The sequence below is a fragment of the Copadichromis virginalis genome, linkage group LG4 (genome assembly GCF_057382275.1).
Source record: "Copadichromis virginalis isolate Kocher_CV1m ecotype Utaka linkage group LG4, C_Virginalis_male_GT1.1, whole genome shotgun sequence".
NCBI lineage: Eukaryota > Metazoa > Chordata > Actinopteri > Cichliformes > Cichlidae > Copadichromis > Copadichromis virginalis.
The window spans coordinates 13,284,337-13,307,837 of record NC_140621.1 but is presented as its reverse complement, the minus strand read 5'-3'; the positions used below and the strand labels follow the sequence as shown (position 1 = coordinate 13,307,837).

The window sequence follows — 23,501 nt, the reverse complement described above, 5'->3', positions numbered from 1 at the left end:
GTCCCCGTGGTAATCGGAGCACTAGGTGCGGTGACTCCCAAGATAGGCGAGTGGCTCCAGCAGATCCCGGGAACAACATCGGAGATCTCTGTCCAGAAGAGCGCAGTCCTGGGAACAGCTAAGATACTGCGCAGGACCCTCAAGCTCCCAGGCCTCTGGTAGAGGACCCGAGCTTGAAGGATAAACCGCCCGCAGGGGCGTGCTGGGTGTTTTTTATATATATATATATATATGTATTGTTTTTAGATTTTTACTTTTTAATTGTTGACCTTCTTATGTATTTATTGGGGTTGTGTTTGACTTTTTTTTTTACTGTTTTTGCAGCAAATTCACAATTTTGGGGATTTAATCATTTGATGATCCGCGTATTAGATTTGGAGTAGATTTTCCCCTGGATGCCCTTCCTGGTACTCCACTCATCCATGCTTGGGACAGCTGTTACTCAGTGGGTGTACGTTAGGTGGCGACATGCCACTCATCGCGTTGGTTTGCGACACGGAAAAAGAATAAGAAAAAGAAACGGCAGTCTTTTCAGCCACAACCCTCTTTTGACCAAAATAGAGCAGCAGACATCAAATAGTTAGAAATGGCTGCCACCGGAGTTCTTCCCTTTATACGGGGGGTAGACCTCAGTGGAAACGACTTTAAAGTAAGGATTTTTAAACAGCATTCACTGATTTTCACACCCTCCGATGTTTAGTAAATACGACGTTAGCGTGGCTGGAGCGACTTCAGTCATTCTCAGAGCAACAAACGGCAGGGCTAGCTATAAACTAGCTTAGCTTAACGTTACTAGCATTGGGCGTTAGCCAGTTGTCAGAGTGACACAGTCTGCTCTCAGCCACCACCGCCCAGTTTGGTGGTTAACACAGTTCTTATTTGACGTGTTGGTTTGCGAATGATATATATTTTTAGCTCGTCAGCTAGCGTTAATATTATTTTTGTGAAGTTGTTGATGAGCCAGGTCTTCTTTTCACCGTCATGTTAGCTAAGTAATCTAGCCACACTTATGGCTAACTAAATGTCTGTTATAGAAGCTCAAGCTCCGTGTTGTAACTTGTCAGAAAGTGAAGTTGACAAACAGCGTCAGCTAACTAATAGAGCCTGCTGTTGATTTTAGGTTGCGACACCCTTTTGTGAGCTTATTTTGGGAGAGTGGAAAAAACAGCCCGATTGACAGCTGCGATCACCTGGCATGTATTTGTCCTGACACAACTATTTACGTATCCCCGTCAAAGTATTGGAAATATGCTGCTTAAACAACTGAGTTATCTGTTAGTCGATCTGTGGCTTTTGATTGAAATCTGCCAGTACATGAAGAGATCATTTCCTTATATTCCAAATGCTTTAGCATATGTAGACCTAGCATTTCTCTTCCTTGATGTGTGCACTTTTCATCTGTTAAAAAAATCAAGATTAATGCTATCTGCCCATTTGTATGAAAATGTGCCACTGTCACTTTTTATGCAACCTGAACATGCGTGCAGTTCGTTCCTATAATTGGCAATGAGATTGTTAGAGTATATTTTGGGGGAAGTTGTTTAAAAATATAATCTTTCTCTGGTAGCATGTCTGCGATTTTGTTTCAGGTGTTTCAGTGCTTTGGTAAATCCTGAAAAATTCAGCCCCCCTGCGCTATAACAAAGTAAGTTCTTGCATTGTTGCTGTCAAAAGTCATGTATTTTTGTGTCATCTCATTCAGGGTGGATACTTCCCAGAGCACGTTAAGTGTATGAGCAGCCTGCGATGGCTGAAACTGAACAGGACAGGACTGTGTTACCTCCCAGAGGAGCTGGCCTCTCTGCAGAAGCTGGTGAGACATCCTGACTAGTTAGGAGCATCCTCATACATGAAGTCATTTATGTCATTATATGTGTGTATGTGCATCTAAAATTCAATTAGATAAGAATTTTTTGTGAGTAGACCTCGTTGTAATGGCCACAGTCTTTTTGTTTTACATCTGTACTGTGCAGTTTTCCAAAGATAAAAGGATCAAGGAACTGTTTATTTTATCAAGTGAGGTAGATATTCGTGCAAGAAAATTATTTATACAGGAGATGAGACAGATCAAAGCTCAATATATTTTCATTTTGTCCTTGCTGGATTCAACTTTGTATTTGTGGTCACATGAACAAGTTTAAACTGTGTTTGAAGTCAAAACATAGAAGTATTTAATCTGATAGCAGGTAACTACAAGGGTGCAATCAGCAGATTGATTTGCTTGTGAAACACGCACACATACCCTGTATTCTCATGACTTGTGAAGACCAAAGTATAGCAGTGACATGTGTCTGTGTGTATTTTCCCTTTTTAGGAGCACCTTTCAGTGAGTCACAACAACCTGACCACTTTACATGGGGAACTGTCCAGCTTACCGAATCTACGGGTAACTAAAAAAACATAAAAACCGCATGCCTTTAAAAAAAAAATAGAAAAAATGGAAATGATGTTCCACCCATACATTAAAAAACAGAGCTCCTGCCACATGATTGCTTCTTTCTTTGTACACCAGTGTGTAATCTAGTATTCTAAATTTTGTCTGCAGGCGGTGGTAGCCAGAGCCAACAATCTGAAAAATTCTGGAGTCCCAGATGACATCTTTCAGCTCGATGACCTCTCTGTGCTGGTACACAAACGTCTCTTAACTCTCATACTTTCAACATACCCTTAAATTTAACACTAACATTTTGAGCATGAATCGGTTTCTTCCAGTCCACTACTTTTTCTTTATTTATTCACATTCTCCTCCACCAGGACCTGAGCTACAATCAGCTGACAGAGATCCCCAGGGACCTGGAGAACAGCAAGAACATGCTGGTGCTCAATCTGAGCCACAACAGCATCGACTCCATCCCCAACCAGTTGTTCATCAATCTGACAGACCTGCTGTATCTGGACCTGAGTGACAACAAACTGGACAGCTTGCCACCCCAGATGAGACGCCTGGTGCACCTGCAGACTCTGATTCTAAACAACAACCCGCTGATGCATGCCCAGTTGCGGTAAAAAAAAAAAAAGATTTAATATTGCATCATTTTTTGCCAACCTCTGTTCAATTTAACAGTCACCTTATACCTTTAAACAAACATCCAGAAAGGATGCTTTTATCTTTTAAACCTCCTTACTGATTTTAGTGCTTCTTCTTTTATTGTCTGAGCAGTCAGCTCCCAGCAATGGTGGCATTACAGACTCTGCACCTGAGGAACACCCAGAGAACACAGAGCAACATGCCCACCAGCCTGGAGGGACTAACACAATTAGCAGGTAACACCATAAACACACACACCTATCGGCGTTTTGCAAACATGTGTTCTCTGTTTCATATTCTATTCTTTTCTCCCTCCAAGATGTTGACCTTTCATGTAATGACCTGACTCGAGTACCAGAGTGCCTGTATTCACTGAGCAGTCTGAAGAGGCTGAACCTGAGCAGTAATCAGATTTCTGAGCTCTCGCTCTGCATCGACCAGTGGACCCAGCTGGAGACGCTTAACCTAAGCCGCAACCAGCTCACCTCACTGCCTGTAAGGACCATGAGCAGGCAGCTGCCATTTTTATATTCTATTCTATTCTGTTAACTAACATTAGAAGCACAAGCAGAAACAAATTTGTTGCTTTAGTATCCTGCAGAGGGGAAGCGGAGACACAGGAAAAAGAAATGTATTTCATGTGGAATTTCCCATAATATAAAGTTTGGTTTTGTTTTCTCCAACCAGTCTGCCATCTGCAAGCTGTCCAAACTGAAGAAGCTGTACCTCAACTCCAACAAACTGGACTTTGATGGGGTTCCACCCGGAGTGGGCAAACTGTCCAACCTCACTGAATTCATGGCTGCTAACAACAACCTGGAACTCATCCCTGAGGGACTCTGCAGGTCAGTTTAACCCATAAACAAACACACAGTTTTTGGGCAATCAGCTGACACTTAAAATAATTTAGTTTACATTGCTCATTCCAGTTTACACCAAGAAATATTAAAGCTTCTTGTGTTTTTGTGTTGTCCAGGTGTGGCAAGCTGAAGAAGCTGGTGCTGAATAAAAACCGTCTGGTTACATTACCTGAGGCTATCCACTTCTTGACAGACTTAGAGGTACAGTACTCTAGTAAAGTAATCAGATTATATTAAAATTAAAATACCTTTACACACAATGTTTGTAATATTTGGCTAAATGGAGCATAACAGTGGTTGTGATCCTTTTATTGGCGGAAAAAACCCCAGCAAGCTTGAGTCATGACTGAAGAGACAGTCCAGGAAGAAGTTTGAGCAGTGAATGTAATGAGATGGAACTATGTAATGATATTTTTCTTAAACAAATTAGAATCGTGATTGACCTTGTAACAAACAAATGGTTTATTAAATATGCCTTGGTTTTTTTTTTTTCCCCTGCTGTAATTTAGGAAAAGAATCTCTGCCTGAAACGCACTCACAAACACACTCCCGTCTCTCTCTGTAGGTGCTTGATGTGCGTGAGAACCCCAACCTCGTGATGCCTCCTAAACCAGTCGACCGCGCAGCAGAGTGGTACAACATTGACTTCTCCCTACAGAACCAGCTCCGTCTGGCCGGAGCCTCCCCTGCTACCGTTGCAGCCGCAGGAGGAGGTAAGACAGCTTCTAAATATGAATGAATGTATTGGTAACAACAGTATGTTTTGTTGTTTCCTTCTTTGCATACATCTTGATCATTTCCTGGAGGCTCAGATCTGCATCTTTGTACACATTTGTCCAGGAGCCAGCCCCCGGGATCCCATGGCAAGGAGGATGCGACTGAGGAGGAGGAAGGACTGTTCTCAGGATGATCAAGCAAAGCAAGTGCTGAAGGGCATGAGTGATGTCGCACATGAGAAGAAGAATTTGGAGGTAAGGCAAAAGACAAGTTAAGGACATCAAACAGATTCTGGAACTTCACACAGAAGAAATAGGGATTTAAGTTCTGCATGACAGTTATTATTCATGTTATTGGAAGCTGTTGGAATTAAATTTACTAGTAATGCTTCAGGATTATTTGGCCTGTGAGTTTAGTCATTAATCATCAGTTGTTAGGTGGTTGCTAGGCAACATGATGGCGTCTTAATATATTATGTAACATGCAAGTATTGTGGATATAAATTAATTTCATTTGTTAAATATGTGTAAAATGTGCTATTTAGGTTAGCAATAAATGTTTTGCAGGTGCATAAATATTATAAATGAGTTGTTTTAGCCCTTTGGTAGGTTGTTACTAAGCAACATGATTGCATCAGAATAACATTAGGTGGTTATGACTTAGATTTTATTGTTGGAAGGTTATACAGTGTTATACAGGATAAGTAAATACAACAGAAGTGTATTTTAAACCTATTGATAGGTGGTTGTTAGGTAATGTGATGACATCATGATTTGTGATATAGATAACAACCCGCAGTGGTTCCCTCAGATTACTGCAGCCCTGTGGTGTAAACACACCTAAAGCTGGGGTTGTGCTTCACACGTCCACAGGTCCACTCAGATCCACGTGATTTAAATGTAATCATCAGACAGTGAGCTCAATGGTCAGTATGGATGTCTGTTTTTTGGACTTATCTGCAAAGAATTTAATGACACTGTACCAACTATACATGTGGTCCAGGCGGTGGACTTCGTATGGTAGGAATGACTGCTCAGCTGCTGGGTCTCCAACTGTTTGTCTGTGTGCACAGCAGAGTATAATCAAGGCCTAAGGTTTACAGTAATCTGATAAGTGAGTAAGTTCAGCCTACTCCAACTTAAAGTCAGGTTATTCGGCTATATTAAGTAATTGTTGTCGTGTGAATGTCTTTATATTTCATCTAAACATAATCTAAACGACTGGTAGAAGAAATGGCTGCGTAATCCTTACAAAGAAATCCTTTAATTTTGCAGGAAAACGGGGATTTGAAATATGGTGATTTAAAAGTCCGGCGCTGGGACAAGAGCCTAGAGAAGCCTCAGCTGGACTACTCGGAGTTCTATATGGAGGATGTGGGGCAGGTAATGTGTGTGTGTGTGTGTGTGTGTGTGTGTGTGTGTGTGTGTGTGTGTGTATATAAACACCTAACTCCAACAATCAGCAACTCCTACTTCCTATTTGTGTTTAAATGACTGTTTACAGTCTGCATCACATGGAGTCCTGCTGGCTCCTCAGAGTGCTGTATGCTGCACTTCACATTCTCTCAGAAGGCTTTCTCTCCACACTCCGACACAGCTGGGGGCAGTTTTAGGCTGGGTTTCTTGCCAAGGACATGCAGACTGGGCGAACTGGGGATCAAACCCCCTGTTGAGCCACATCCTCCCTTAAATGGGACAGAAAAGTGGTCAGTCGACAGTTTAGAGGTCTAAACTAAATGTAACCTTACATATTTCTGTTGTTGTTCTTCTCCAGATTCCAGGTGTGACAGTGTGGCAGATAGAGAACTTCATTCCCCTACAAGTGGACGAAGCTTTGCACGGCAAGTTCTACGAGGCCGACTGTTACATCATCCTCAAGGTAACGTGTCATTTAAGTGTGTTTGCCTCAGAGGAGTCTGATCAGCAAAACAAAGCGGGATAAACTCGTCTGTTTGGTCACGATAATGTGCAATATAAACAATATTCCAGTCATTAATCTTACAATTTTCAATTACAGACATATCTGGATGACAATGGGGCATTAAACTGGCAGATCTTCTACTGGATTGGTCAGGAAGCCACCCTGGACAAGAAGGCCGGCTCTGCAATCCATGCAGTCAACCTCAGAAATTTCCTGGGAGCAGAGTGCAGGACGATAAGGGAAGAGATGGGAGACGAGAGCGACGAGTTTACTGCCGTATGTAGAAACATTAAAACAACTACACGTACCTGTGTGAGCAGTTATTCGCTTTGTGCTGTCATAAAGGACCTTCTCTTGTGTTCAGGTTTTTAACAATGACATCTCTTACATCGAGGGAGGAACAGCCAGTGGATTTTACACTGTGGAAGAGACACAGTATCCACTAAGGTAGGCTGGAGCACCTTTTTACTTAGAAAATGACTCATTGCAATGTGCAGAAACACGTTAGCTTTAAACAGCTGCTCATATCTTTATGTTGAGCCTAATTTTGTGAGTGTATCAGCGGTAAATTCAAAGTACTGCGTCTGCTCAGGCTCAGAGCACTTTAACAGGCTCGAATGCTTTCATGTGTTTATCAGGTTGTACAGAGTCTACGGCAAGAAAAACATCAAACTGGAGTCTGTTCCTGTAAAGGCCTCGTCCCTCGATCCACGGTGACTTTGAACACACTCTTGCTGCAACACTCTCTGACACCCACCAGCTCTCTACACATTCCAGCACAGTTGACACACAATCATCATCCTCTTTATATCCTTAATCTTCAAGCTTTAATTTCTCCTATTGGAACTCGGAGCATTGTGTCCATAACATTCTGCGTTTTTCCTTATCGGCAGCTTCGTCTTCCTGTTGGATTCAGGCCTGGAAATCTTTATCTGGAGAGGAGCCAACGCTACTCTCAGCGCCACCACCAAGGCCAGGTGAGACGCTAACCGACGGTGTTAGAGACACTGTACCGATTATTACAGCCCAGAAAGTTGGTGAAATGTCATGTGATTTGTTGTCATCCTCCAGGTTATTTGCTGAAAAGATAAATAAGAACGAACGTAAGGGGAAGTCAGAGATCATCACCCTCATGCACAACCAGGAGCCTCCAGGATTCTGGGAGACGCTGGGAGGGCAGCCAGAGGAGATCAAGAAACACGTGCCAGATGACTTCACTCCAATAAGACCTAAACTATATAAAGTAAATATTTATTGATGTTTACATGCTGTGCATATCTTTTAGTTGAACTTCACATTAAGTTTTAAGGTGGCACAAGTGTAAAGTGTGTTGGTCAGTGTTGTAGGGGATGCAGACCTGAAGCTGCATGTGGGGTTTTTTTTTGTTTGTTTGGTTTTTTGGAGGGGGGGTTGTTTGTTTGTTTACATCAGTTAACCGTAACCCTTCTGTAGCCTGAAAAATCATCTGCATGACAGCCCATATTTAATTTACAGCTCTTAGACATTACTCGGATATGAGAAAGACTCAAAGCAAAGATTCATCAGTGGCTTTTACTTTTTAATCTCTCTTTTAGGTGGGCTTGGGTCTTGGCTACCTGGAGCTGCCTCAGATTAACTACAAGCTCTCAGTCGAGCACAAAGATCACAAGGTCAAACTGGACGTCCTACCAGAGCTCAGACTGGTACGTCCATCTGCTGCAAATGAGCAGCAGTAAAGTCCTGTTTCACCTTTCTTCCCTTCATGGTGCACTCCATAAATTCACCCTCCTTTCCTTCTATGTCTGCCCCTTTCCTCAGTTGCAGTCCCTGCTGGACACAAAGTGCGTTTACATCCTGGACTGCTGGTCTGACGTCTTCATCTGGATCGGGAGGAAGTCTCCCCGTCTCGTCCGAGCCGCCGCGTTAAAGCTTGGTCAGGAGCTGTGCTCCATGCTGCACCGGCCCAAACACGCATGTGTCACCCGCAACCTGGAGGGCACAGAGTGCCAGGTAAACGTCTACTGAAGCCACTGCAGTTGAATACGGTTTAAATATCATTGTCACTTTTTAATCTACACTCTTTAAAACTATTTTCTTCCTGCTTAACCTCTCCTCTGCTTCATCCTCTTCCTCAGGTTTTCAAGTCCAAGTTTAAGAATTGGGATGATGTGCTGAAGGTGGACTACACCAGAGCAGCGGAGACTGTGCAACAGAAGGATAATCTGCAGGGCAAGGTCAGTGACACATGCTGACCAGCATCAGACTGTTTTTTGTTTTGTTTTTAATGCACAAGTTAAACTGTGCTCTTCTTTCAGGTGAAGAAGGATGCAGAGCAGAAAGACCAGATGAAAGCTGACCTCACAGCTCTCTTCCTTCCCAGACAGCCACCCATGCCCCTCACTGAGGTAACAACGCAGTGCAGTTGATTTCTACCTTTGATTGTTGTTGACTTTGTAAAGCACAGTAAAACAACATATTTACATCTCACATATTTACTGTATTACCTGTGTAGGCTGAACAGCTGATGGAGGAGTGGAACGAGGACCTGGATGGCATGGAAGGATTTGTGTTGGAGGGAAAGAAGTTTGCTCGCCTCCCCGAGGAGGAGTTTGGGCACTTCTACACCCAAGATTGTTATGTCTTCCTCTGCAGGTAGACAAGTCTTTCTGGGGCTGTAATGCTGGAATTGATTTCAAAGATGAAGAAAAACCTCATTTTACTGGTGACTTTCTGTGCTTTGTTAGATACTGGGTGCCTGTGGAGTACGAGGATGAAGAGAAGGAAAAGAAGGAGGGTGAGCAAGGAGCAGGGGGAGATGGGGAGGAGGAGGACAAACAGCCTGAGGAGGACTTCCAGTGTGTAGTTTATTTCTGGCAGGGCAGGCAGGCCTCCAACATGGGCTGGCTCACCTTCACCTTCTCCCTGCAGAAGAAGTTTGAGAGTCTTTTCCCTGGAAAACTGCAAGTACGAGCAAAGAGTTTAATCTAGTTTCTGGAATTTTGTTTTTCCAAAATAAGAAAAAAATGTTTACCACACTACATCCATCAGCATCACAATGACAGTCACGTCCTGTTTTGTTGTTTAGGTGGTGCGTATGACTCAGCAGCAGGAGAACCTCAAGTTCCTGTCCCACTTTAAGAGGAAGTTCATCATCCACAAAGGGAAGAGGAAACAGAACACCGACTCTGCCCAGCCCTCCCTCTACCACATACGCACCAATGGCAGCGCACTTTGCACCAGGCATGCAAAACCTGCTTCTTTTGTCCTCAGAAAAGTTTGAATGTTTTGACGCATGCCAGCTTCCACTCCCCCAGAAAGATCTTTTTTTTTTTTTTTTTTTTTTAAAGCTAAACATGTTCCCTCCATCTCTCTCTTAGAACCATCCAGATTGGTACAGATTCCGGCAATCTCAACTCTGAGTTCTGCTACATACTCAAGGTTTGGATATAAAAAAAGAACATCTGTCATTCAAGCAACTTAATAAAGACAAAGCATGATTTCATGTGGATCCAATCCCAAAATGTGCTTTCTGCAGGTACCGTTTGAGAGCACAGATAATCAGGGCATCGTTTACACCTGGGTGGGCAGAGCCGCCGATCCCGATGAAGGAAAGCTGGCCGAGGACATCATGAACAGCATGTTCGACGACACGTACAGCAAGCAGGTGAGATCATGTGCAAGCATGGATCTTCACGGGTATTGTCGTCACCCTTCCAGACAGACAGGCGGTGTAGGCACCCAAGTTTGTGACTGCGGTAACTCAAGAGAAAGGCAAAATAGGAGTTTGAAATTGACACCGTAGGTGTGTCTACTGGGAGGCTGAGGGGGACCACTGGTACCCGCCAGTGTTTATTTATTTATTCTGCATACAGCTAATACAGTCAAGTAGAAACCTCTGCACACTTAACCTTTAACTTTGAGTTCAAGTGCTTTCATCCTTTACTACAGCTGCTCAGTGCTTACACAGCAGATACCTTTTTATAAATTCTTGATTTATTACATGTTCCATTACATTATATAACATGATTTAATTTCAATTTAGTCTTTAATTCTTCGTAACCTGGCTGATATTTGTTATTTATCTGTATCAGCATCTGTAGAAGTGAGAAAGACGCAGGAGGAACACCCTTCAGCCATGTTACGGGTGCTGATGTTGCATAGTTTGTCCACCAGAGGGCACTCTATAACTTCCCGTGTTAGCAAAATCTGTATACTATATACTGTAACGTTATCTTATTAAGGACTCACAAATAACTACACCCAGCAGTTGCTATGGAAACCTATTTGCGTGTCGTGTGTTTGAAAGAGGAAAACAAAAAGTCAGGCCTTTACCAGATTTGACAAATCTCTTTTAAACTCTCTAAAGAAGATTGTGTGCCTTCAGCAGTGGAAATGCAGTCACAGATCATTAATGTGTCTCCTAGGTGATTAATGAAGGGGAGGAGCCAGAGAACTTCTTCTGGGTCGGCATTGGTTCTCAGAAACCTTATGATGAAGACGCAGAGTACATGAAACACGCTCGTCTCTTCCGGTGAGTAACTGTTCGTGTTTTTACACATTACAGTATGAAACAGCTGCTTTTCTCTTTCACTCATCACATTGGTTCTATCTTTGTGGCGTTTTCCTCCTTTCCCCTCTACTCTTCTGCTTCAGGTGTTCAAACGAGAAAGGTTATTTCTCTGTGTCAGAGAAGTGCTCAGACTTCTGCCAGGATGACTTGGCTGATGATGACATCATGTTGCTGGATAACGGCAAAGAGGTAGAGACAATTAAGGATTGGTGTGTTGATGGACTTTGTTAGGTTTTATCATCATACTTGATATCATTTTTCCTTCAGGTGTACATGTGGGTTGGTACCCAGACTAGCCAGGTGGAGATCAAACTCAGTCTGAAAGCCTGCCAGGTGAGTAGGGGGAGTGCACTTTCTGTGTGCGTGCTTTGTGTTATCCACATCTTTGTAACTCCTCCTCCTCCCTCTCAGGTTTACATCCAGCACATGCGCGCCAAGGAAACCGAACAACCGAGGAAGCTTCGGCTGGTGAGGAAGGGCAACGAGCCTCACTGCTTCACGCGCTGCTTCCACGCCTGGGGACCCTTCAAAACTCCCCCTGCATAGGCCAAACACTATCCCAATCACACACACGTGCACACACACTGCCAGAGAGTTCTCTACAGAAATCTATCCCAGCTTTACCCGAGACCCTTCCCCTCCATCCATGCTCAGCAGCCTTTTTGGTCAAGCGGCTGCTGGCTGCTAAGTATCTGATATAGACTGCAAATTACCCCCTCCCCCTTTTCCCCCAAGCTTTTTTATTTTCTTAGCAAGTCTGAATTAAAGAATTATGTTTTGAGATAAAAATGGGCTTTATGAAAACCTAAGGGAGCTGCACCATCTAACATATCGATCTGTTATGCTGCTTTCACGTGGCTCGTGCTGCATGGTCGACGGTCGTCAGCGGGGAGGGCTAGGCGCTCCTTCACGCAGCTTAAGGCAGGGACTAGTGTGTATTCTCGTCGTCATTGAGGGACTGAACACGAAACAGCACTATAATAGTTTTTCTGAGGAATGTCATTTTATATATTATATATTTTTCATGAAGTGTGAGTGTCTACCCTGTGCGCCTTTGCTGAAATGGGGTCATCCCCTTTCCTGTCATCATATTAGTATACTTTTGCGCTCACCTCCTGATCCTGTTAAGAGCATGATGGACAGTAATTGAAGTAAAGTAACACAGTCACGTTTATTTGGCCAAAGAAATCTTGTCAAGGTCAGAGCAAAGTCTTGTTTTGGTTTTTTTGTAATGTTTGAGGACTGATGTTTGTGCAATTGGTGAAGATCGGGAGTTTCTGAAACTGAACAATACTGTATTCTTCATCACAGGCTGCTTTTAACTTGTCAAATGTTTATTTTCTGGAGAGAATCTGAAGAAAGAAGATATTTCTTTCCAAATTTAAAAAAATAAAAATAAAAAAATAGAATGTGTACCTACATTTGAAAAAGTAAATGCATGATATTTAAAATGCTACAGGTTTAAAACTTTAGGCGCATGTTTGCTTTTCAAATAGCTTCCTTATTGGGACAGAACTCTGAAATGGGAGAGCTCGAGCATTGTATCGTGACTTCTGGTTCTGCTAATCTTTGAGTTGTTAAAGCACTTTTTAAAAATCATTGCAGCCGGCGCCGTCAAACTAAACTGCTGCAGTGCTTCTAATGATCATGTGACCTGTGTTGGATGTTGGCACTGGTGCAGGCAAAACCCAGTCTGTGTTCCCAGATGGCTGCAACTTCCATCATTTTGGTTAATATTGTGTGGGGTGTATGCCTGTCTGTGTGTTTGAGTCCTGCACACATACATGTGTGTATCTGAAAATTTGCACATGCTCCTGATGCCACCTGCGGATGCTTTATTTATGTATTTTATATAAAAATAAAATTTCACATCACATCTTTGTCCATCTGGTCTTTTCTTTTTTTAAAGCATCAGCTCTTCAAACTGAGGCATTTTCAAGCAAGGTGTCAAACCTCTTAAGCGCTCTAAAGCAGAGGTGATTTGTAAGCACAAACCAAACTTGAGTTTGAGTGTAAATAATTTTATTAACATTCAATTCTTCATCAGCCAAACTGCTAAATGACCCGATTAATAAATTCCTACACACGAAACTGACAAAAATAGAAACAGATTCATCTTAAATGTGGATTAAGAAGGTAAATCGTGCCAGCTGTAGCATGAGAGGGTTAATTATGTGCATCAACCAGTACGCCGAGAGGGGGAAAAAAGCTAACATTTTAAAAAGGCATTAACATGACTCCTACCTGCTGAGCTAAATTAGTTAGTGGTGACGTGTGTTAAAGTGAGGGAACAGAGTGGTTTTAAGGTTATGACAGTTTCAAATACTTCCCTCTTTTCTTGTGTGAACCCAGATATAGATGCTGTATACATTTGTTTCTATATACAGTAAAACGTCTTTTAAAAAAAACACAAGGGGGGTAAAAACACTAGCAATCAAAGCTCTGTGTGTAACCAACACTATGCAGAATGCACCAACTCAGAGACCCCCCCTCCAAAAAAGTAGTCCCACTCCACTTCCACGCTAACTTTGCTTAGCTTGCAACACTTCCCTGAGTCCCGCCCGAAGGTTTCTGCATGCTGCGATGAAGGAGGAGGGTTCAGGAGAGAGACCCACTTTCCACCTTCATCCACATGTTTGAATTATTGACAAAATATATTTTAAATTTCAAACAGGCTGACACTGCACAGTAACCTCACATCACATGGCCCCGCTGACTCCCACTGTAGTCGGGGACAGTGATGCCACGGGGGTCCTTTATAAGAGGTGTTAACGTGGGAGGGAAAGCAGATGTTCTGCCACAGTCACTAACACGAGGATGGTAATTCTGTGTTTATTACCCCTGTGACATCACTGCCCGGCTCTTTAGCAATAAAGATATTTCAAAAGTTAAAAAATAAATCACCAAAATCTGCCCTCTGCCCCAGCTGGTTCCCTTTGTAGTCACAGTATGAATTTTTAATATTTCCTCACTTCATTCATCAATGAAAATATCTTCACTTTCTCCAAAAGCCATAGAAAAGTTTGCAATACAAAAACACCTCCACTGTCCCACACTCAGCTTCCTCTTCAGTACCCACAGAGTGGAGAGAGCTTCTCAGAGCCTGCTGCCGATTTCAGCGCTGCCTCGACCCCCACAGGTGAAAAAGTCAGCTGCCTTTGTTGGCACCTATAGAGAAATGCTACAACTTTAAGACTCATACTCAAAATACTTCATTTGCTATTCTGTCTTCAACACTACAGTGCTCTCCTTCAGGCTTTGCTGGACAATCTCGGTTCTTTTTAAACAGGTTATTCACAGGACGCGTCAGGAAGAGCGGTCCATCGCATCCGCTCATGTGCTGAAGATCAAGAAGGGAATTTGGCAACTGCAAAACCTCAGGCCGAGCCAGGCGCGCCACAGGCTGCAGGTGGAGGGAAAAAAGTGACCATCGAGTCTCCGCTGTAGACTATGATGGCTCTTTCCTCGAATGCTGAGCTGAAGGGCCGATAACAGATGAACACAAAGACCTCAAAGACGGACGTTTCAGTTTGAGCTCTTGAAATCAGAACCATCAGCTCCAAGGCCGACCCCACGCCACACTGTGCCCACTTTGTGTCTCCACATCGGAGGAAACGACATGTTTCCAAAGGGGTTCCAGAAGAAGACAATAGAGAATTTGTTCTTCCAGCAGGAGGAACCACAACAAGTGTTTTTAACGTTGGATTCTGTGTCTGGAGTAAGACTTTCATCCCAGCTTGTGCCAGGTAAACAAGAGAGTGCAGAGTGCTGGCAGGGGGCTCCACTGTGGGCTGATGGGAGATGTTTGTGGTCCAGCACTGAAATCCAATCCATCACGACCACCTGAGCCCCTCCCTGTAATACTGAAATAAACAAATACATAATTACAAGCAAATTCACAATAAATCGGCTCAACTAACAAACCAAACACACAACACATTGAGCTCCATGAAGCTAACTCCTAATTCAGAACAAGCTAATGACTTAGTCACACAAGGAAAAAAATGAATTAAAAAATAAATACTGAACAGCAGCCGTCTCACATCCACAAAAGAAGAAAAGATTTCCAAATGTTTACTTATGTAATGTTTCTGTCTGTGTACACCGCAACACGTGATTTTCAATGATTTATCAGTTATTTGCTGTAATATCTGAAACAGACTGCAACTGAATGGGGTCAAGTTGGCAATTACATGCAGTGTAACACCGTCTTATGGCAACATTTACAGCAGTTTTCAGTCACACTGTTAGTACGACTGACAATCTTGCTTTGCACAAAAAACAAAAAAAAACCTGAAGTCATATTTATTTATTTTGGGAGGGGTGACGACAGATGTTGAGTTTCCTTTGTCAAATCTGTGCAAAGATATTTTTTGAGCACCACAAGAGGGAAGCAGAGACTTAAAATAAATACTGTCATAAATAATAAGCTTATAATCTAAATCAAGTAAACGAGCTCTTATTTGTGAAACCCCAGTGTCTTAAGGAAACCCGCTGAGGACACTCGTGTTGGTCACAGCTGCAGAAAATCTGATTGATGTGAAGTAAAAGTTGCAAATGTTTGAAATAATAACCAGAACAGTGAGGAAAAAAGAAAAAAGTTCATGAGCCCGTTCCGTGTACTTTATAATGACAGTAACCAAAAATACTGAGCTACAGCTTGAAGCTTCAGTGCGCCTCGGTGCAAAGGTTTTCAGCTCGACTGGCTTTCAGAGACACATAGTTTGGGTGGAAACAGTGTGGACGGCTCGTTATTGGAATGCAGCGCTCAGACAGAGCGGCTCTTTGAAGTTTGCACAGTCTGGATGCGCTCCATTAGAAACAGGTGTGTGTGTGTGTGTGTGTGTGTGTGTGTCCACTCGCTCTGATACCCTCACCATAGAGGTGGACGGGCTTCAAGGACTATGAGGTTAATAAACCAATGTTTCTCACCTGTTCAGTTGATGAGGATGCCAGTCGATCGTCCTTCCTCTTCTTTGATATTCTTCAGGTTATTTTCTGCCTCGTCCACACTTCTGTAGCACGGACACGCAAATTATTTATCGTCTTTGCCGATAATACATTTAATAAGTGTGTGTGTGTACCTACGTTAGGAAATCCCTGACGTCTTCCACGGTGAGTTCTGCTGTCGAGTCGAGGGTGAGGTCAGCACAGCTAAGGGGGGAGTCCAGTGGGGTGTCCAGGATTGGCGAGGACAAGCAGCTGGGAGGCTCTTCTGTTTGCCCTGCAAGGGACAAATCCAGAGATTCATCTACGTCCGATAGAGAGTGACAGAGAGTGACTGATTGGTCGCCCCAGAAAACAAATGATTTAAATATGGCGAACAGATTGATATTTATAAAGCACTTTACTGTATTCTGTAGACTTGTAACCACAAGCCACATCTGAACAGCCGGAAACAAACCACCACCACTCTCTCCTCCAGTAACTTGCTCATTATTGTGTGTTGAGCTGGATTTTACTGTTTTCTCCTCATTAGAAATATTTGCATGTGATCAAAACATTTAAACATCTGCGCCCTGCTACACTGTCTGAAGACACTGGAGCTGCTCTGATGTGCCAAAATTGACATTGTCTTGTACAAAGACAGTAAAAATTGCCCCAATGTATCATAATCCAGGATAATGTGTTGGTGTCTGCGTGTAAAGTTCTTAATGACCTAGTCCCAGGTGAAAGGCCTGCTGGTCTCCACAGCAACCACAGTTTCCTGCTGTGGAAGGTGGTTTTGGATAGGAGAGGCGAGTGGGGCATACTGAATGGTTACCGTGGAGACCAGAGGGGGGGGACCCCTGCTAAGGCACGGTCAGGGTTGTAAGAGGTTTACAGAAAGAAGAGAGAGTGATGAAGAGGAAGAATAAGCGAGAGGAGAAAGAAAAAAAAAGGAGAGAAGGGCAGGAGGAAGAAGTGTGTGTGTGTGTGTGTGTGTGTGTGTGTGTGTGTGTGTGTGTGTGTGTGTGTGTGTGTGTGTGTGTGTGTGTGTGTGTCCCCAGACCTACCCTCAGCCTGACCCATCTGGTTCTTGTGGGTTCCGTTGGCCTGAGGCTGCACTGTCGTACCATCGCTGTGGACACACACACAAGCATGCACCATTTACTTTGGCAGTCGATGGAATAATACAGCAATAACAATAAAATGATCATTTCTTTGGTTTCACATGAGAAATCATAATGAACAGTCACAGCTTAGTGGTTTTCAGTGTGGTGTCCAGAGACCTCCCAGGGACTTACACTGGTCCTGGGAAATGTTGCAAATCAGTAACAATGACACTGAATTTTTTAATTTTTTTTATTATTTATGATATATTTATTAGCACGTATATTCTGATAAAGGATTAATCCATATAGCCAACCCTAGTTTAACTGGATCCTCAGATCTAGAACCAAATTTCAGCAAAGAAGGATCTGCTTCCCTTTCGCCTTTTCATAACACACCCGTTAAAGTTTTGAACACGCTCGCTCATAATCACAGAGTAAAAGCAGCCTGAGATTTAATGATGCTTACAATCGGAGTGTGTGTGTGTGTTACCTGGTGGGTGTGGGCTCTAATGGTCGGTCGAGCTGAACGAAGCAGAGCGGTTCAGTGAGGACCTTGGCGGAGAGAGAGAACCTCTCGTATTCTGAAGGAGAGATCAGGTAAAACCCTGCAGAGAAGAACAATTTTTTTATATTAGTGAGTGAAACCATCCTTTTAGTCATACGCTGACCTTTCTGAACATACATAGCTTTCATTTTATGTTGCCTCCACATTTAATTTAATTTTTTCCTGCACTACCTCATGTGTGTGTATATCAGAGACAAGGAGGCAAATGTTATCGTGATGAAAATCTAAAAGCAAAAAATAATAATGAAAGAAATCCCACTCTGCTCTTTAGGTGTCTTGAAATAACTTCTTTCACTTTAAATTCAAGCATATTCTTCTCACCCTGTCCATTCCTGGTAAAGACACATGATGCAATGCCACTGATGTCTTCCTTACGGATGCAGTCATAACGCACCTGAGGACACATAAAACACAGTTATGACTCACAAAAACACATTTGAAAGCACACGCTGCTGTCAAGCTCTTGATCAAACCCTGAGGCTGCACCTGTGGTCGGAGGGCAGGAATACTAAAGAGGTGCATGTCCCCGAGGTTGGTCAGACAGACGAGTGTGTGTTCGCTGTAATCCTCCTGAGCTGTGGAGCTGAAGACCACCATGGCAACCTTCCTCACCCGACAGCCTTCATGTGCAGTCAGCTTAAACTTAGTCTTAGCGCTGACTTTGGGAAGAGAGAACACCTGGAATTAAGCAGAGGAGGAAGAAAGGTACGATTTAAAACAATATACAAGTAACAGACCACGTTTTAAGCCCAGATCCATTACAAACTTTAAAAAGATGACGATAAAAATGTAAATACAGACTTTGTGATGTTGTTTCCAGACGATACCTTGAGCTGCTCCTCCGAAGCGATCAGGACAGAGTGAGCGTTGGTCATATCAGGCGCGATGGCGAGGTCTTGAGAGGCTTCGTACGGGTCTGGTAAAGGTTTCCCCCGACCGTCCAGCACGCAGATCGACACCACAGGCGCTCTGTGCATCAGCTGAATCTCTTTACCCAGCACTGCCTCCACGCACACACTGCTCTCACTCGCACCGCCACGCTCACACACTCGCCCCGAACCCACACCGGGCACCTCCAGAGCGTAGGCGTACACACTGCCCGAGTTGGTGCCTGCCCATAGCGTGGGGCCGTGGTGTGTACCTAAGTAAGACCGAGCGTGTTGTTAGCGCGGCACAAACGATAAACGACAACCTTCCTTAGCTCAATCCTGACATTTTCTCCAACAAACAAATGCAGTTCAAACAGTTTAAGAAAAAGTGAATGAAGTAAAGACAGAGTGGAAATATGTTGAAAAGTAAGTAAACGCACCATCACGTAGAAATGTGTCTGCAAAGCAGACACACCGGACCACTCCAGAGAGCGAGTCATCTGCTGACCGCGGCTCTATCCGCCTCTGCACCGGAGCTACTTCCTCCTGCTCCGCTAGAGCAGCATTTGCCTCTTGAACCTATACACACATACAATACATAGTATAAATAGTATAGACAGTGTTCTTTTTGGACAGTTTACTCTCAGACACACAGTCTCTCACCTTGCTGGTGGGCGTAGTGATGGTGCGTTTCTTTCCTGAAACCCTGCTTTTGCGGATGCGTCTGAAGCTCTGTCGTAGGGACTTCTTCAAGGACTTGACTCTTGACAGGGGACCCTCCATTGCTAAGGAGTCATTAGGGTGTAAGGTACACCTAGGAGAGCATAAAGAGCACCAGAATGAATGTAAAGACAGCGGGAAAATGGGTTAAGCAGGGACTAAGTAGATCTTCATTATGCCAAAAATACTCAGGCTTTGCCCGATAACCAAAGAATACAAATCACATGACTGTGTGCGCCTAACCTTGCCAGCACAGCATTTCGTCTGTGGTAGTCAAAAAGGCCAAAACCATGACTCGTCCCAAAGGCGATCAGGTTCCACTCGGCATGCAGTGCCACTGCCGTCACAGAGGCCGGGGGCAAGCACTGCACCACCACCAGCGGCTGAAAGCCCGGGGGGAAAGGTGCGGGTTTAGAGCGCGGTTCCAGCCTGTCGTGGCCCTTCCAGGTGAAGCCCTCCCTGTCGTACAGCAGATCAACCACTGACACGTCGACCAAGTGGTCCGAACGCTCATCACTCAGACCCAGCACGATCACCTAGAAACAGTAAAGAAACACCGTGGCTCATTTTGGGTTGTTTTTTTTTTCAAGCAATTCAGTTTTGTTTACATATCCCCAATTCACAATAATAAAAAGAAATAAACCAACAATCACACAAGGCCCTATAAGCAAACACTTGGAAAATGACTAAAATTAGATTTCAGTTTTTCTATGATATAATTAATGAAACAAACTTACTTAATGTTGGTTTTATTTTTTTTAATAACTTGTGACAGTGTGTTTTTGATCTTCACCTGTCCGGCGGTTCCGGCCACCACCAGCTTGTTGCTGTACTTGCACAGACTTATCTTCTGGATGCCAAGCCTGGGGTCGTCACTGTAGGGGTCAAAACAGCCCACCTAAACACACACACATTGGATTTAATTCATTTGAATATAAAACCACTTTCTTGTAAGTTGTTAACATTAAACCATTTTGAATACTGTGCCTTTCTAGATGATCAAAGCAAAACTGAACTATGCAGTGAGTGACACTAAGCCACGCAAAGTTACACTGAAGATTACTTCCCACACACTTCAAGTTCATCATAAATATCCCCATGGAAAAGTGCTAGGAAGTGAGCTGCAAATCAGTTAATGAAATGTACCTATGTCAGAAATTATCTTATAAACTCTACCTGACTTCACAAGCAGACCTTTTTTGGAAACTTGTAAAAACTGCATCATCAGTGTAAAACATTTTGTCTTAATGGCCCAATTACAAATTTTGTTTAATGCCAAAATGCCCTCCTGATGGTTTCCTCCTCCTTTAAAGGCCTCTCTCCTCTTACTATCAACCAAATGCCAGGACAGTCCCTACTTTACCCTGACAGTCTCTGCAAATGCGCATTAATCTGTCCGTCACACACGCACACAGTAGGAATCCCTCTCACATTGGAGTTTTGTCTTAGCAAAACAAGGAGTAAGAGAAGCTTGTCACACACACACACAGCAGAAAGAGTGGGATGATGGGTCTGGTTTTCATTACAGAGGAGAAAAAAGGGAAAGGCTCTTCATCCCATATGAGGGCCACATTCCTGAACATGCAGCTCTGTTACCACAGGATACACGAGGAGATGTGTTTGTAAGGCAGTTAAAGAGCGAAGAGGAAGAAAAGAAGTGAGCAGAAGGAACTTGCCATTCTGTCTATCAGCATGTACAAATACTTCATCTATTTTCTACTGGTGTGATGCCTCTATTTTTTTTCTCCATTCATATCAAATCCCAGATATAATGTGCTCTTATCCTGATCACATGCCCGAGCACTGAGAAACATTTCTGACTGTAGAAACCGTTTCTTTAAAATCTCCCGTCTCCGTTTCCTGACTAATGAAGCCAAACAGCTCAGCTAGATTCCCCTTGACACAAAATTCTGCCTCCAGACTGTGAATCACTTCATTTGAATGTATTTCTGCACAGAAAACTGTCCATTAAACCAGAAACAGACTGCGGTTTACGCTGGAGTCGAGTTTTAATAAGAGGAACAATGGGGTGGGTCAGTCTCAAATCCAAACACATGAAAACAATCAGAAAATTAGGGCCACAGATGCAGCATTACAGGGCTGCATGTGTGCGAAAGACAGATTGCTTTTATTCCCTCAGCTTGTAAAACCAGACCCTGTGTCTGAACTCTGAGGAGAGACTTATATTTATGTCCATTTCACCTCCTTTCGTGAAAAGCCTCATTGCTTCTCACCTTCCTGAACGGAGGCCATTCTTCCTCCTCTTGCTGCATATCGGGGTCGTTGCTGGGGTCCTGCGGGTCATCGCTAGGGTCGCAGTCGGTGTGGAAGACGTTGGCTGTGCTGAGTTTGTACAGCGGAGTGAGGGCGACACCCGAAGCATCCCAGAATCGCACCGTGCCATCCTCATGGCTGTAATCACAACAGATTTAAAATAAATAACAATCACAGAAAATTCAACAACTGCTCCCTTTAACAGCCATCTATAACAGCTAGTGACCAGTTTAAACTATTAGTCTATTATGTCCAGCTAGTCAGGTGCCATGTTCAAAGTGATGTTGGTGCATCAAGACAGCAATAAAAAGGCAATAAGATAGCAGATTCACCTGATTCCATCAGTTTATGACTGAATGGGATCACGTGATAATGTGGCGATTGACTGGGAAAAACTGGCATAGAAATGACTACATAAGTTGCCGTGTTCATACAGAGACAATCAAATCATGGGTCAGTCATACTGCAGTAAAAATTAGATGGCAACCTCATTATCACTAGTGACAAAAATAAAATAAAATAAAATAAAAAAATAAAAATCAGTGTCTGCTCAATGACTGAATTTGTTCCACTTTTACTGGCTGGATACGTAGTTGCTAGTTTTCAGGTTGCCTGCTATGGCAGTTGAAGCACTCGTGGTCTGACGTGAATCGATTGGAATCACTCTCAGACTGCCTGGCAAAAGTTTGCAAATAATCACCATCTAATTTATAAATGCAGACAGACTGTCAACACATTGCAATCAGTCAGAGAAAATCCTCCACACGTAGTGGTACAGTTGTTGCAGAATAACACAAGCACTCAGTAACTTGCTTTTATATATGAAAATAACCAAAATACAACCAGCTGGCAACTGGCTGAGTCGAGTACCCTGCAGCAAAGCAGCGCAGCCCAGACGAGTTGCGCTCATTAATCAAATTGATCGCAACATGTTGGCAATCCTTCCGTGCTTGTAAATTGGTCAGCATTTATTTGATTGCCTTCACCGAACTGTATGAGAGTGACTGCAGTCAGTCCCAGTCAGAGCATGATGGTTTGCAGACATGTTATTTCTCAACGACCTGTGCAACCACATTGCAATCCAAAAAAGTTACCCAGAGGTTGAGAGTGTTGCAAGCTCAACCTCTGCATGACCAGCTGGTCACTATGCTAAACAAACTTGTAAGTAATAATTTCCTTTTTAATTCTGAATTTTAGGTCGCTATATAAAATGTTTAATAGATACACTAACCAATTTATCCACTACCCACTTCAACAGTTATTTATACTCTTAGCTAGCTATTCAAACCTGTCACTTTCTGACCATCAAGTTTTTAAAATCATATAAGTGTTTATCTGCTGCAATCCATTGCTTTTAGTTAACTCATCTTTGGTGATGGAAACAAGTTCCTGTACTTTAAACAATGGAGAGAAACACAAAGGACAAAGAAAGAGAAAAACAAGGATAACGTCAGTCAGTTTGTTGCTAACAAAACTAACAGCGGCATCAAAATTCTCCTCCTGCTTTCACGCTATTCTCAGTTTTCAAATTGTCTTTAAACCACTTCTATTACATAACTCTTTTTATTGCACTTTAGGCCAATGCAAGCTCTGTCAAGTGTGCGGTTGGCAACACCAACAGTTTCACGGGATTTCCCCTTCACCATTTTTTTGAATGCAGGATATCCTTTCTTCACGCTGCTTTTAGTGACCTAATCTTACTAGAAAGCATCAGATTTACGTTATGGGAAAAAACAAGAGACCTGAATTCATTTGCAGGGTAGACATGTGCAAAGAGTGTATGTGTGTGTGCGTGTGTGTGTGTAAATACCCTGTCAATAGCAGTTCTTGTTGTTTAGGTGGAGGTGCCAGATTTTTCCCCCCACATATCGGCCAGCTCTGTACACACAAACAATAAATAAATAATCATTCTGAACCAAGCTAGGACTCATCATTTTTCACATCAACATATTTTCTCATGAACT

The 23,501-nt window shown here is 43.1% G+C and overlaps 2 protein-coding genes across 4 annotated transcripts in view; one reads left to right on the top strand and one right to left on the bottom strand.

Moving 5' to 3' along the window:
- Positions 1–456: 456 nt before the first annotated feature.
- On the top strand, positions 457–12,950 carry flii (FLII actin remodeling protein). 2 transcript variants are annotated; one of them, XM_085453665.1, is made up of 31 exons: positions 457–649; positions 1,703–1,813; positions 2,315–2,386; positions 2,546–2,626; positions 2,755–3,002; positions 3,161–3,264; positions 3,348–3,523; positions 3,716–3,873; positions 4,005–4,089; positions 4,454–4,601; positions 4,729–4,859; positions 5,880–5,987; positions 6,379–6,483; positions 6,622–6,801; positions 6,890–6,972; positions 7,164–7,238; positions 7,419–7,502; positions 7,597–7,768; positions 8,100–8,207; positions 8,323–8,514; positions 8,640–8,738; positions 8,820–8,909; positions 9,017–9,156; positions 9,249–9,468; positions 9,590–9,744; positions 9,882–9,942; positions 10,040–10,168; positions 10,929–11,035; positions 11,158–11,263; positions 11,342–11,407; positions 11,486–12,950. In XM_085453665.1, exons 1-31 carry the CDS (start codon positions 587–589, stop codon positions 11,618–11,620), a joined length of 3,792 nt encoding a protein of 1,263 aa, XP_085309791.1. In that variant the 5' UTR covers positions 457–586; the 3' UTR covers positions 11,621–12,950. The 2 variants fall into 2 exon arrangements, with proteins under 2 accessions (XP_085309791.1, XP_085309792.1); XM_085453666.1 differs by lacking the exon at positions 457–649 and adding an exon at positions 824–1,193.
- llgl1 (LLGL scribble cell polarity complex component 1) overlaps positions 12,074–23,501 on the bottom strand; it is a 35,407-nt gene continuing 23,979 nt past the window's right edge. The window contains exons 11-24 of one of the 2 annotated variants that reach the window (XM_085453668.1): positions 23,348–23,415; positions 21,498–21,675; positions 20,057–20,161; positions 19,507–19,799; positions 19,207–19,357; positions 18,984–19,122; positions 18,502–18,815; positions 18,161–18,352; positions 17,996–18,068; positions 17,600–17,714; positions 17,071–17,135; positions 16,163–16,298; positions 16,007–16,086; positions 12,074–14,937 (exon numbers count right to left, since the gene is read on the bottom strand). In XM_085453668.1, coding sequence (XP_085309794.1) covers positions 16,011–16,086; positions 16,163–16,298; positions 17,071–17,135; positions 17,600–17,714; positions 17,996–18,068; positions 18,161–18,352; positions 18,502–18,815; positions 18,984–19,122; positions 19,207–19,357; positions 19,507–19,799; positions 20,057–20,161; positions 21,498–21,675; positions 23,348–23,415 — 1,905 coding nt within the window. In that variant the 3' untranslated portion in view covers positions 12,074–14,937; positions 16,007–16,010. Of the gene's footprint in view, positions 14,938–16,006; positions 16,090–16,162; positions 16,299–17,070; positions 17,136–17,599; positions 17,715–17,995; positions 18,069–18,160; positions 18,353–18,501; positions 18,816–18,983; positions 19,123–19,206; positions 19,358–19,506; positions 19,800–20,056; positions 20,162–21,497; positions 21,676–23,347; positions 23,416–23,501 lie in introns of both variants that reach the window. The other variant, XM_085453667.1, reaches the window with a different exon arrangement.